A 13,050-nucleotide genomic window follows, 5' to 3' on the forward strand; every position below is an offset into this window, starting at 1 on the left:
AGGTAAGGGGGAGGGGTAAAAAAGGGCATTGTGGAATTGTAATGAAGGGGAGTATTGATCAGAGTCCCATCATCTTAAAACCAAAGGGGCAGGGGAGGGGTACCTAGTTGGGTTGCCAGTAAGATGTCTTTTATAAAAGCCAATTAGTTTTTCTTTCCTCCCACAATGGAAAGGGAGGGGTAAAGGTACAAAAAAAATAGCTTAATAAAATAGAGGAAAAGAAACAAACTCTTATTTAAAAATGTAAAAGTATAATACAAAAACAACAGCAACAAAAGCGTAATAGTAATGAAAACGTTAGTGACTTTGAAGATGAAGTAGTAGAAGTGTTAAGTAGTACTCGAAGTTATCTCTAATGACACAAAATAAATAAAAGCTGTCAGAGGAGAGGATGCGGTCGCTCGGGGCTCTCAGGTGAAGGAGGGTTGTTGCTCTCTCTCTCTCTCTCTCTCTCTCTCTCTCTGTCCCTCTCTTTTTCTCCATCTCCCCCTCTCCATCTCTCTCTCTCCCTCTCCCTGTCACCTCTCACTCCTCACGGAGCTGCAGGCGGTAGCGGCTGTAGCGGATCTGGAAGAAGAGCCTCTCCAGCGGCGAGCGGCTCATCCCGGGGAGCCTGTAGTCCTCGCTCTGGCCCGTTCGACGGAAGCCCAGCGACTCGTACAGCTTGTGGGCGGCCAACTTCACAGCCGTCGTGCCGAGGACCACGGCGGCGTAGTTGTTGCGCACGGCGAACTCCAGGACCCGACGACCCAGGGTCTTTGCGATGCCTTTGCCACGGTAGCGAGAGTCCACCGACATGCGCCGCAGCTCAACCGTGTTGTCGTCCTCTCGGCCTTGCGCTGCCACAATCCCCACCACGCGTCCATCGAGCACTGCCACCCAGAAACAGGAGCCTGATTTGGGGGGGGAGCAAGAGAGAGAATAAGTGGGATAAATAATTAGTGTGGAGCAGTTGCATGAACTCTGTTTGAAGTTAAACACTTATAGGAATTGTTTGGCAACATTTTGGCAAGTATTGAGTGAGGAGAGAGAGATTAACACCCTTCCCAAACCAGCCAGTTAGCTTAGCTTAGCATAAAGCCTGGAAACAAGTGGAAACAGCTAGCCTCCACATCTGAAAGTCTCAAAACCTCAAAAAGTATAAAAACACACAGGTTTGGGTTAAATTGTGGTTTAACACGTCGAATGTGTTTATTAGTGAGCTTTAGAGGTGCTGGTAGATGGATTCTAGACAGAGGCACGCTAGCAGTTTCCCTCAGTTTCTAGTCTTTGTGCTAAGCTACGCTAACCTGCTGATGCCGGTAGCTACATAATCACAGACAGCGTATTTCCCAAAATGTCAAACAATTCCTTTAAGACATAAAGGTAAAGAACCGGGCCTAAAGCCTTGGTTTAGTCTTTTTCAGATCCATGAATAAATATTTCTCATGTAGGAGTAGTTAAGAGTAGAGACCCTCACAGTCATACTGTGAAACCCAGGACCATATCTGAAATTACATTGGTCATCATGAATGTAGTCAAAAACAAATATTTTGGATGGATTAAAGGAATAATTGGAAGGACAACTGTGGTTTAATGTTTAGCACTAGAAAGTAAAATCAAAACAAACGTCCTGTTTTTCCATTAGCAGCATCTTGCATCATGTCATAATGGCTTAAAGGCTCTGATAGGAGAGAATAGAAGAAGGGATGCAGGGAGTTGATGAATGAGGAGGCCAGAGACGAGTGTCTGCTGCTTAATGGCATTAGCCACTCAGTGAGACGCTGCTGATTAAAAGCGCAGGCATGACGGAGCAGTCACTAAGGGCTCACAGTGTAGTGAAGCAGACACTGATCTCATTGGATGGAGTCGGGTTTTTGGCGGGGGATCAGATAAAGAAATTTGGCATTTTCCGAATTAACCTAGACAGGAATAAATTTTTTTTACAGCAGCTCATACTGTGCAGGGACTTGCTTTATCCCAGAGTTGATACACCAGACACTGATGATGGACAGACAGACAGATAAAAAGACTAACACACATAGAGATAGACAAGGCTAGACCAATGCAGATAAAATGTCAGCGGACAATGCTCCTCCACCAGAGTACTGTTAAGAGCTTGAATATCAACCCCTTTTAAATATCGATTTATGTTCGTGCTGCAGGTCCTAAGCTGTTCACACAGTGGTTATACTTCTTTTATTTTCTATTTTGCCTTTAAAAGGTATTTTCACTGATAAAAGTAAGAAAAACAATGCGAGCTACAGACATTTAAGTTGAAATCTCTCTTGTCGGCTGTGTCACCAGCTTCAGACATCATTAGTTGAAATGTCTGCATTTCTTTTATGTTTAACTTCAGAGCTAGAAAATATCCGAACACATTTTAAATCCCTCTGTTATTCATAGTCCCTACATTATCCTAACCAAACACATATAAAGAACTTAAATACCAGACAAAAGGAAAAGTAAAGAAGTAGATAATGTTAGGGATCATCATGCTTCTTATGAAATCTTAATCAGGAGGTTTTTTTAAAAACGAACACAGGATGTAGGTGCATGCTCTTGCTTTCATTTCCTTTGCCGATCATAATCTTTCAAGGAAAATGACCCTCTCAACCTCCTGTTTTTTTTTATTACGTAACCAAACAGCCTTTCCATCAATGTCAGCAGTATTTACAGCATGTGTTAGCCGTGCTTACATGGGTTTGTACTAAAATGCCATCTGGTTGTTATAGATAAAATAAATCTCGCTATTCTGTGACTGTCAAAAGATCTGTGTCCGTCTGTCCGCGAGTTCTGAATCTGAATTCTCTCTCCGTGCCCTTGCGCTCTCTCTTTCCTTGCCTTTACACATAACATCTTATTAATTTCTGCTGAATCTCTCCCTCTTACACACACACACAAACAGGCGGTGACATTCACATCATGCTCCTGCAGGAGTCTCGTGTGTTAGGAGGGATTTGATTCCCCTGCAGGCCTGTGTTAAGCTGATCCGGAGGCTTCTGTTACTGAATCAAATGACTGTCATATGTAGGTTGCAGCGGCGACAGGAAAATCCGAGTACTTCCCGCCCTGATAGCTAGACGGGGGTATGGCATCACTGGGAGACTAATCTGACTAATCTCTTCGGGGAGGTGTAATTTTGAATTATATGCATGAAGATACATAGCTCCTTGAAGTGCTGAAAAACTAAAAACAAACACATAAGAGCACCTTGTTATCCTGGTTGAGACTAGAATTCACCCTCTCTGGCCAAATCAAAATTTGGTTTTAGGTGCTGAGACAGTGGTGGGAAAACTTGGGAGGGGAGGGAGTGTCTTGTTCTCTGAAGTAATGTAGGTCAGATGACTGTGCTGTTTTACAGATGTTACATTTCTGGGTTTCCTTCAAACCTTAAAAAAAAGCAATCAAATAGTAATTTCTTGGTGCCATTTAGGGGCCACCACAGTGTGAAGGTGATTATCTGGAGCTTTGATGGGTGACTGTAAATCTGAGTCGTACAGTCTTTTAAACAAAGTTGTAAGTGGTTAACTGTCCCGCAGCCTTCACTAATACTATGGAATGATGTTTTATTATAGGCAGATGTCTCCTGTGGCATTTGGCTTGCATTATTAGGCTTGTGTGTGTGTGTGTGTGTGTGTGTGTGCTGTGTAGGAGGGGGGAATACGCTTCCATAAAGCCCTCCTGACCATCTGTCTGAACTGAACCTGTGCCAGGAATGAGGACAGCACAGGAAAGCATGCTCGCCCAACCACCTCTCTACCTATCTGCCTATTAAACTGTGTATTACTCAACACAACAAACGTGCCTGAGAAAAAAACAGCAAATTTAATCTCTACTTTAGCCCCGCCTCCCCGTCTGACTCTGCTTTTCTTGTGAAATCTGAGCAGCGTATATTGACCTCTAAGCTTCCTGACATCACGGCTCAAGGAACTTCACATCTGCTGCATCTGACACTGCTACTGTTAAACTGCATGGATTTAGTTTTGCTATCATTATATCTGCTGGGAACTGCACTTCCTGGAGATGGAGAGTGAGACAGTGAGAGAAATGGAAAGAACAAGAGGCAGAGAGATAAAGTTAGAGGAGGAGGTGTGGAGGAGGAATAATGTTATGATCCAAAACTGTTTTTTTATGTAGAAGATGCTCTAAACTCTCAAGTCTGCAGATCTGCAACTGAAATGTCATGTTTGATCCAAAATAAAGGATGCTTATGTTCCCTTCAGGATTAATTCTGTTAACTTTGGTAAACCATTAACTTTTTATACAGAGCCACCATCAGTTCAGCATTTTAACTTGTCCAGTACTTTGGTTTATGACCAAAAAGCTGCAAAGCATTATTTCCGTCAGCCTCATCTGTACTTTGTGTTGAGCGCCAATTAGCAGGTGTTAGTAGCATTTTAGTAGCATCTTCCTTCCCTCTTTCCGACTAAATACCGCAAGATTCATTGGAAAGAGAGAATGAATAGGGCTCTTGTTTCCAAAGACCTCAACAACTCTTCCTGTTGTGCTTTCGAGCCGGGCATTAAGCTCCCTGATGCTGCAGTACAGCAGCTCATTGCTAAAGTGTAGAACTTAATTCACTACTAATACAGTGCACTGCCTGTGTTCTAGTGTGTGTAACTGAGGCCGTAAAGTCGTATGAATGTGTTTACTCACTTAGAAAAAGAGGAAAGGGGGACAATGAAGAAGAAGTCATTCATCTGTCCTGTCTGACAGAAAGAGTGAGTAGAGGAGGAGGAGGGAGGCGAGGCGTCTGTGTTAACAGTAGTAGTGATGAGTCTGAAAGGATCCATTATTGCTGCTAGGGCATACAAACACAACGGGGGGAGGGAGGACAGAAAATCTACCATTATTACAGAGGGGGGAGGGGGACCTGAAGAAAACAGATGATCTCAAGACAAGAAATAAATCAAGGCAGAGACTAAAGGCGGGAAAGAGAGGACGAGCTTAAATCTCTGGAAATCATTCATAATGATTCTCCAACAAACAAAATGTGATTATTCTTAATGCAACAGATCTAATTTCTTTAACTACTTCACAAGGATATTAATATGCCTCCATGCATGTGTGTGGGAGTGTTAAATACTGGCGGGTTGTGATATGAAGCCTGTATTAAAAATAAAGAAATAAAAATCGCACACATAAGCAAGCACACACAGGAGCGCATACGCGGGAATAGTTTTTATGGTGTCTAATAAGATTATTCTCTTTTCCTTCAGATGAAACCTAGAGGGGTAATTCAGTTGATAAGCGTTCAGTCTAGACGCCGCCTCACTGCGCTGTAGTTCACTTCTCTGTGAGCCGAACGCTGTCCTGAGCACTCTGTGGGTGTAAGCCCTGACAAAAGCCCATAAGTGGCTTGACTCCATTCTCCGTGTATTGTTTCCATTCGCTTTGTATTCTAATGATTAAACAGGGAACTCAATGCTTTTTTACATGTTGTTTTTTTATATTGCTCCGCAGCATGTGTGTCATTGTTGCAGGGCACATTAAGCACCAGTGATTTATGTTCCAGGAATGCTCCGAGTTGAAACTGGTGCATCACTGCATGAGTAATCCGACCCTCTCAGGCGTTAAATGGTGAATAGGCATCGCCGCTTGTGTTGATATCTCCACCTTCTATACATGTGGTACAATATCAGGCTATATTAAAGCATTATTTTATTTTTGTGTCTCGTTTTGCTAAAAAGCTGCATGTTGTGCTTTGTTTGGGGCTGGCTATCAACTGGAATCCTAGAGGTCCACTGGACACTTTTATAATGTATCCATGACTCCAGTGAGTGATCAGTTTGGACGGCTTTAACTTTAAAGCATGTAGACCAGCGAACTACCGCAAGAAAATTACGATTTCAGCTTTATATCTTCTTATCTTAATGTACAACTTTATCTTTAAAGAAGAAATGCTTAAGATGCTTCTGAAAGTGATTTTCTCACACACACACACACACACACACACTGACAGACACACCCTCCTCCTCAGGTCAGAGTGCATGCTGGGAGTATGGATTAGCACGTCATATATAACCTGCTTGTCAGCAGTTTCTTCCTCTGTCACGGACAAATGAGGGTGACCGTCAGGCACAGGACTTTCACGATGTAAACACAAACACACAATAGTGCAGTAACAAAAAAATTAATAATTCATGTGCATTGACACCCGGATTTACAGTAGGAAGCCTTTAACTTGGCCTTTAAGCCAAGCCCAATATGCAATGAATGCACTGGCCTGTGTGTTGTCACACTTAGACTCACACACTCATACAACATGCACCCCTCCCTGTTACACTTCCATTAGCCTAGAGAGGAACACATTATCTGGCCCTTTACTGTTGGCTTTACTGCCTTCCTGCCCATCAACGCATGTTGTTTGTTTGTAAGCATACAGGTACATCCATATATTTTACACACATGCTACACTTTACTGTGTGCATGCCATTGTTCACATGGCTGCTACTGCTACAGCCTGAGCCCCTCTCCCCATTCTCACAGGGCCATCAGGCTGGGCTTCACACCGACATGCAAAATGTAACTCTAACCTTTTACAATCTAGACCTACCAGTATATTGTTACTGTGTAAAACAAGCTGGTTTGGCTCAAACAGCAGAAATCACTTTTAATCTATTAGGAGCACACAAGTAATCACTCACCTATCGATAACTGACTTTAAAATTGCTTATCTCTGATGATCAAGCGTTGTCATTGGTCACCAGAGAGTCAAGATAGTGAGAAAAAGCTGCTGACATGTCATCTACTCTTTCCAATGAGTATCTTTGTTCAGTATTGATTTAATGTGAATGTAAAACATCACATTTGTGTGTACTTGCAGCGTACAGCTTAAGTAACAGGCTGGTGAGCTCTCCAGTCTCAGTATGTACAGGCCGGGAACAGCAGAGTCAGCCAATAATGTAAAGGACAACATGGCGAACATTGTGCCAGGCTGTAAATTTAATGGATATTGAGTGGTGATGATCTAAAATTATGTATTATTTTTTATGTAAATCAGCTATCAGGGAATTAATGTGTCTCTGGATAGTACATTAGATTCTGCTTAGATCTGTTTGCATCGGAAATGTTTGATGGTATTTGTAATGTAGCCTCATGGTTAAAGGAACATTGGGGAAATACACATTATGGCTGAGTTATAACCTTTTTACACCAAATTTATTGAGTATTTGTCGGCTTTTTTAATGCTTTTGTAAAGATTTGCTTGTTTCTAATGCTATAAAGTTACTTTAATTGTCCATTACCACTGATAAATGAATGAACAGTAAATTACATTTTTCTGTATAAATTTCATTTTGTTTTTCCAGTTTTTAAAAGGGAGACTAAACGCTCTTTCCTTAACTAGGAGGAAACATCACTTCCTCTGTGCCAGGATGATGGATAACCCAGTTGGCCACTGCAGCGCCTCTTCTGCACCTTCAGCGAAGATGAGAAATAGAGAGGAAGAGGAAGAGCAGGCGGAGCGATACAGGTGGGAAGAGAGACAGAAAATGCTGTGGCTCAAAAACCGCAACAGGAGGGAAGGAGAGGAGAGGATAGAAAGGAAGGATGCCTAATTAATCTGAGGTGTCAGAAATATACCCAGGAGATCCCTTCGTCTGTGTGCAAACCCGCAAACTGTTTATTTCTCTTTTCTTTCTCACACTAACAAAATAATATCTCATAGTTGAGGCGCACACCCCTCCCCCAGATGCCCCCATTTTCTATCTAGCACTCACCTCCTTCCCTCCCTTCACACATTTTCCCTTTCTCTCTCTCTGTCTGTCTCCCTCTCTCTGTCGTTCAGAGCTAAAATAAGCACAGCAGGTACCGGTGGAGGAAGCTGCTCTCTCCCCTGGAGCAGAGCGAGCTCAAACACACAACCACACACACACACAGAGCTACAACAACGAGACTGACCGGCAGTATTATAATGTCTGCTGCATTGATGAGACCCTGCAGTGGTCATGACGCCTCATTAAACAGCCAGTATTACTGAGTGGGTATTACATCAAGCCGGGGAGGATTTGGCTCCGTGTCTAGTGTCGCCCTCATTATATTACATTCACTTTTTAGGCGCTAAGCTGCTTCACAGTGACCTATAGTGATTAGGCAAGTGCAAGGAGGGGGGTATGTCTTCCGCCTACTGCTTGAACACGAGGGGAAACCTCCTCCTTTCTGTATTTAAAATTGGTTTCCCTTTTACAGAAAAGCTCTTTAAAATATGCCCTTTTTTTTGGGCCCTGCGGGATTAAGTAATGGAGAGTTTCCTTTGAGAGGAGTGAACCACTGTGTGAACACTATTTGATGAGATAGGTGCTGACATGAACCAGGTCCGTGACACAATGAGAAAAATGTTCCACACAACAGTAAAGGTGCTATAAGCGCTCACTTTCACAAAGCTGGTGTTTGTTGCCTGGAAATTGTTGTTACCAGAGGTAGACTTAAATTTTTTTAGCTGCTTGCTAAAGCTCTGGAAGGCTAAAAATATTTGCTTAATAGCATTAGACGTGTAAAAAGCTAGTTGGCTTGTCTACCGTTGCTTGTTCGTTATAGTTGAGAAAACCAAAATCTTCAGATTTTTTTTAAAACCATACTCAAAGATTATATTTGTTGTGTCAAGAACTTCTCCAGATGGTCGAGTGTCTTATTTGGCTTCAGTTTCCACAGTGTGCAAAGGCCGATCAGCAAATAAAACACAGACTCCTGCAACCGGTCAACAGTTTGTCAAATAGTTCTACCAGCTTCAGTATGACTCAGTGTTTACTTTTAGTCGATCTAAATCACATTTTCTTGTTTGGAGGAACTTGCAAGTCTTGTCTGTCTTGTCTTTTCTAATAAGACATTGACATTGATTAATAAAAGTGTATCTTTTCAGCGCAGAAGTTCAAAGAGAGCAGTTGAATATAAAGGTTTAAAGAGAAGTCAAATGACATTTTGCTGTTTTTTCTGTGAGAAAAAGTATTTTGTCTTCATTTACAGTGTATTTCAGCAAATTCACTGTAGTTGTTAACACGCCATCGAGGGACGTATTGATTGCCAGATTGACTCGTTATTGATTTATCGCCTCCGAGAAAGGACAGAGAAAGATGGATGGAAAGAGGAGGAGTCGGAGGGTACAAAGACATTTGTGCCAGCAGATGTTGTATTTTAATTGCGTCTCTTATTCAGCTGTTGAATTTGACAAATGGACTTTCAGAAATTATGAGTAATCTTTTTCTACGCTCAGCCTGACTTGTGAAATCTGAATCCAGACTGAGAATATTAAATTTGATTGGTTTAATTCAGTCACACTTATTTAAAACTGATCATTAAATTAAATATTGATCAATATGTGTATAAAACTCAGCACCAGTTTTTGTTATGGAAACAAGCTTTAGTCCTTTTTCTGTACAGATTCATACATTTATACTCCCAACCATTGTTCCTTTAATCTGCTTTACAACCTCCCTACCCACACACACAATCACCCACAACACACTTTATTATAATGTGGCAAATGAAAGAGGTGACAGCTGGCCTTGAGTGGCAGCAGAGTGAGTGATCACAACACAGAGAGATAAGAGTATTGATTAGTGTAGTCGTTGGATGTGTACAGGGACATGAGGCTCCAGTCAGTCATTTAGTCTTTCTCTATTACTCAAGCAGCCTGTGCTCAGTGTCCACTTAATAGACTTAATTGAATTCATATTTTGCTTAATTGTCTAAAAATGTAAAGAATTGTTTCTTTCCCTTTCTCCCTGTCTTTGAATCTCTCTTCCTGTTTGCTTTTAAGTAGAATTTCTCCATTAAGCTGATTCATTTCTGGGTTGCAGCGACACAACATTCATATTCTGCAATGCTCCGATTGATCATCTACAACATACAGACATCTCAGTGATTAAACACTGATGAAAAAATATATTTTTTAAGGGAAATTTTGCTAACACAGTCAATAAATTCCTCAGTGCGTGTTATTTTGACTAAGAAATCTGTTCTTCCAGTACTAACGCTGTTTGTGCTGGTGCGAAGGAAGAACTACAGCCCATTTCAGCTTGAAGGTAACGATATAGCTACGTGTGAAAAAGAAATTGTCAAACTGCAGGAATCAATTCACTTTGCAACGCTGTGTAAGTTTGATTAGCACTCAGCAGTTAACATAGCTTGCTCAGTGGACGTGAAGCTCATGCGCAATACATCCTGGTAAATGTAGGCACTGCTGACATAGACCTCAGGTTTCTCAGTCAATAACACAGGAATTTATTGCTGCAACTGACTGATTGGACATCCGCATAAATCGTGGTAAATTTTCCGTTTAAGCTCCTAAAGTTGAAGCCCTCAAACATATACACAAACACAGTCTTATAAACGTCTGATGCCTCCTTGCTTAAGGTTTTTCATACGGGCAGCAACTATCAAACCCTCCCACACAACTCACTCACATACCTCATTATTGTGACTGTTGTGTTAATCTTGAAAATCAAGTGAAACAAGTCCATTCCCAACTTGTTTCACTGGTTCCTACAGTAAACCTGCCCAGTGTTCATTGTTGACGCTGTGCTCTGAGATGATGACAGATAAGGATACATACACTGTTTCAGTGCTGCTGAATAGCCAAGTTAGCTACTTGGTGTCATGGAAACTAATTTGCAGAGCCAAATCGCACAAAGTAACTGTTCTTGGTTGTCGAGTAGCCCTTAATATTTGATTCTAGCAAGTACAATATGAGACTGATTTTCATCCCCATGCTGAGGTATGACACTGTTAATAGGTCTTGTTATTTTCTACTCCTAGCAAGCTAAAAGACAGCAGAAGAGTGGTTGATCTTGAAGGCACCGTATGTTCCCCTACTGACATTGCAAAATACAGAGTTAAAGGCACCGAAAGCTTAGTTTAAATAGGTTTTTCTCAGTAATATAAAATATTCACAACTAAATAAGCAAATATCTAGAGTGGTTTTATCAATTTAATCATAAGCAAACAACCCCACAACTGAGCCCGCAGACTTAAAACCAGTGAAAAACAGCACAAACGAAGAAATCTCTCATGTAAAATAACCAAAACGGTTATAACTCTGGTACAAAATTGTGGATCATGTAGGATCCTATCACTTCAACATAAGAAGATAATGGAGAAAAATATGTTTTCAGGGCTTTAAGTTTGCATTCTGTACACAATCACGCACTCCTACGTGCTACCTGCCATGCCTTCCTTGTACACACACGACACACATCCACCACAACAAATGACAGTGACGTGAGAGGTGCCTCTCCACTCCGACTGCATGTTGGTGCCCAGGTGTTCGCCCCCCCCCCCCCCAGGGCCCATTCAGTTTGCATGGGTATAATCATTAGCATTGTCCTGGAGCAGTGGTGCCTGACCCCCTCTAAACCATCACGGCCCTGCAGCAATAATGGGAATGCTAAATTGCAATTGTGTATGCAGTGGATTACCAGGCCAGAGGACACAATGTCAGAAAGAAAGAGACAATGGGGGGGCAATTGACTGGCTTAACTAACACCTGCTTTTTATATTGCCCACGTGGTTTGGGTTAACAGGGGATAAATGTGTCCAAGAAGTTACAGGACAGGAGGGGTGTGTGTATGAAAATGTGGTCGGCCAATCGCTCACACCAGAAACGCAACTCCTGAAGAGAATGAATAGTTTGAGATGACATTAGAGGCGGATTGATTTTTCCAATTAGAAGCTTTAGTGGGAGGAAATGAGCCTTGCCGACACCGAGTGTACTGCAGAAAGTGTATCAGCAGTTTTCCTTCACGCGATCAATAGCCCTGTGATGCAGCAACCACCCCTCCTCCTCCCCTCACCTCACCTCCCTCCCAGCCTGCGACCTAAGTGGAGCTCAGAGAGGAAGCAAGTGGGGGAAGGAGTGCAGAAAGGGACAGGGAGGAGGGGTGGGAAAGAAAGGGGTGGAGGAGAGGGAAGGCAGAGAGACGAGCTGCATATTTGATGAGTTGCCTCTGGATTGCCTGAAGACTCTAGGCTGAGACAGTTTGTACAGTTTCAAGCATATGTAAGTCGCTCTGCCTTTCATCTAGTGATTCTCTGACTTTTATCCCTCCCGCTGTGGCAAAGTTACAGGCCCTTTTATTTAAAGTATGCATGTGTTTTTATACCTTCTCTTTATCCTCATCCCTCTTGACTCCTCTTTAAAACCAACTCTGGTGGTGGAGCGTTGCCGACTGACAAACCAGACAATGTGTATTTCTGTCATGAAGTCACAATACAGTGAGAACAGTGAACGTTTCTCCTTCGTCTTACCTGCGGGTGTCATGTAATAAGCCTCTATGTCAGCCATGTCCGTGTGCAGAGCACAGTCCAGATAACTCTGGATAACTTTCCTGCTGTAGTAGTAGCGCGCACCCATGAGAATGAGGGGCGCACAGCAGGTCAGCGTGACGGATTTGGTCACGAAAAAGCACATTACTATGGAGAAATGGAAGAAAAATAAACGAAACCTGTCAGAAAAGAGAATCACATGTTTGATTTTGGCGGAATTTGAACCCACACAGACACAGATCTGAGACAACATGACATTTGTAAGCATCAGTAAGTGAAACAGATACATCAACTTCTGTTACGACGGTTCCAATATGAACATTTTGATAAAGAGAGATTAGGATTAGTGTCACACAAAGGCGGAAGAGTAACATCTCATAGAAACTGTGAAGTAAGAGGCACATTAGTACGGCTGCAGGAGCACAAACTTCCACATGGATAAACTTTAGGTTTTTCAGTAGAAGAGGACATGTTAGTGTTGAATTCATCAAACCAGTTCAGTCCATATTGGAGCAATTAGTCGGATGTGACGCTGGGGGGCGCAAAGGGGAAACACAAACAAGCAGACTGGATGCTGCATAGCATGTTGAGTGGCATGCAATAACCTAGTAGTTAGTTTACTCCACTGCACCCCAGCGTGGAGTGAAACATCCGCGCTGGCATGTAGGAGGGACTTTATACTCTATTTAAGACAATTATAACCATCAACGCCACAGTCAGACCGCAATGAGGTAGAATTTGGGGGATTTTTACAAGCAAGACTCATCTGTTTTGTGACTTGAATGAGTCTAATTGACGCCAAATCGA

The 13,050-nt window shown here is 42.3% G+C and overlaps 1 protein-coding gene across 1 annotated transcript; it reads right to left on the bottom strand.

Annotated features, from left to right (window-relative positions):
• Positions 1-272: 272 nt before the first annotated feature.
• nat8l (N-acetyltransferase 8-like) lies at positions 273-12,390 on the bottom strand (the record flags this gene model as incomplete). Its single annotated transcript, XM_035675484.1, is given in 2 exon segments — positions 273-893; positions 12,226-12,390. Coding segments are annotated over 2 exon segments (533 nt in total), but the record flags the coding sequence as incomplete, so codon positions are not given.
• Positions 12,391-13,050: the final 660 nt, after the last annotated feature.

The sequence above is a fragment of the Morone saxatilis genome, unplaced genomic scaffold (genome assembly GCF_004916995.1).
Source record: "Morone saxatilis isolate NCDOM2014 unplaced genomic scaffold, NCSU_SB_2.0 Contig4, whole genome shotgun sequence".
NCBI classification, from domain to species: domain Eukaryota; kingdom Metazoa; phylum Chordata; class Actinopteri; family Moronidae; genus Morone; species Morone saxatilis.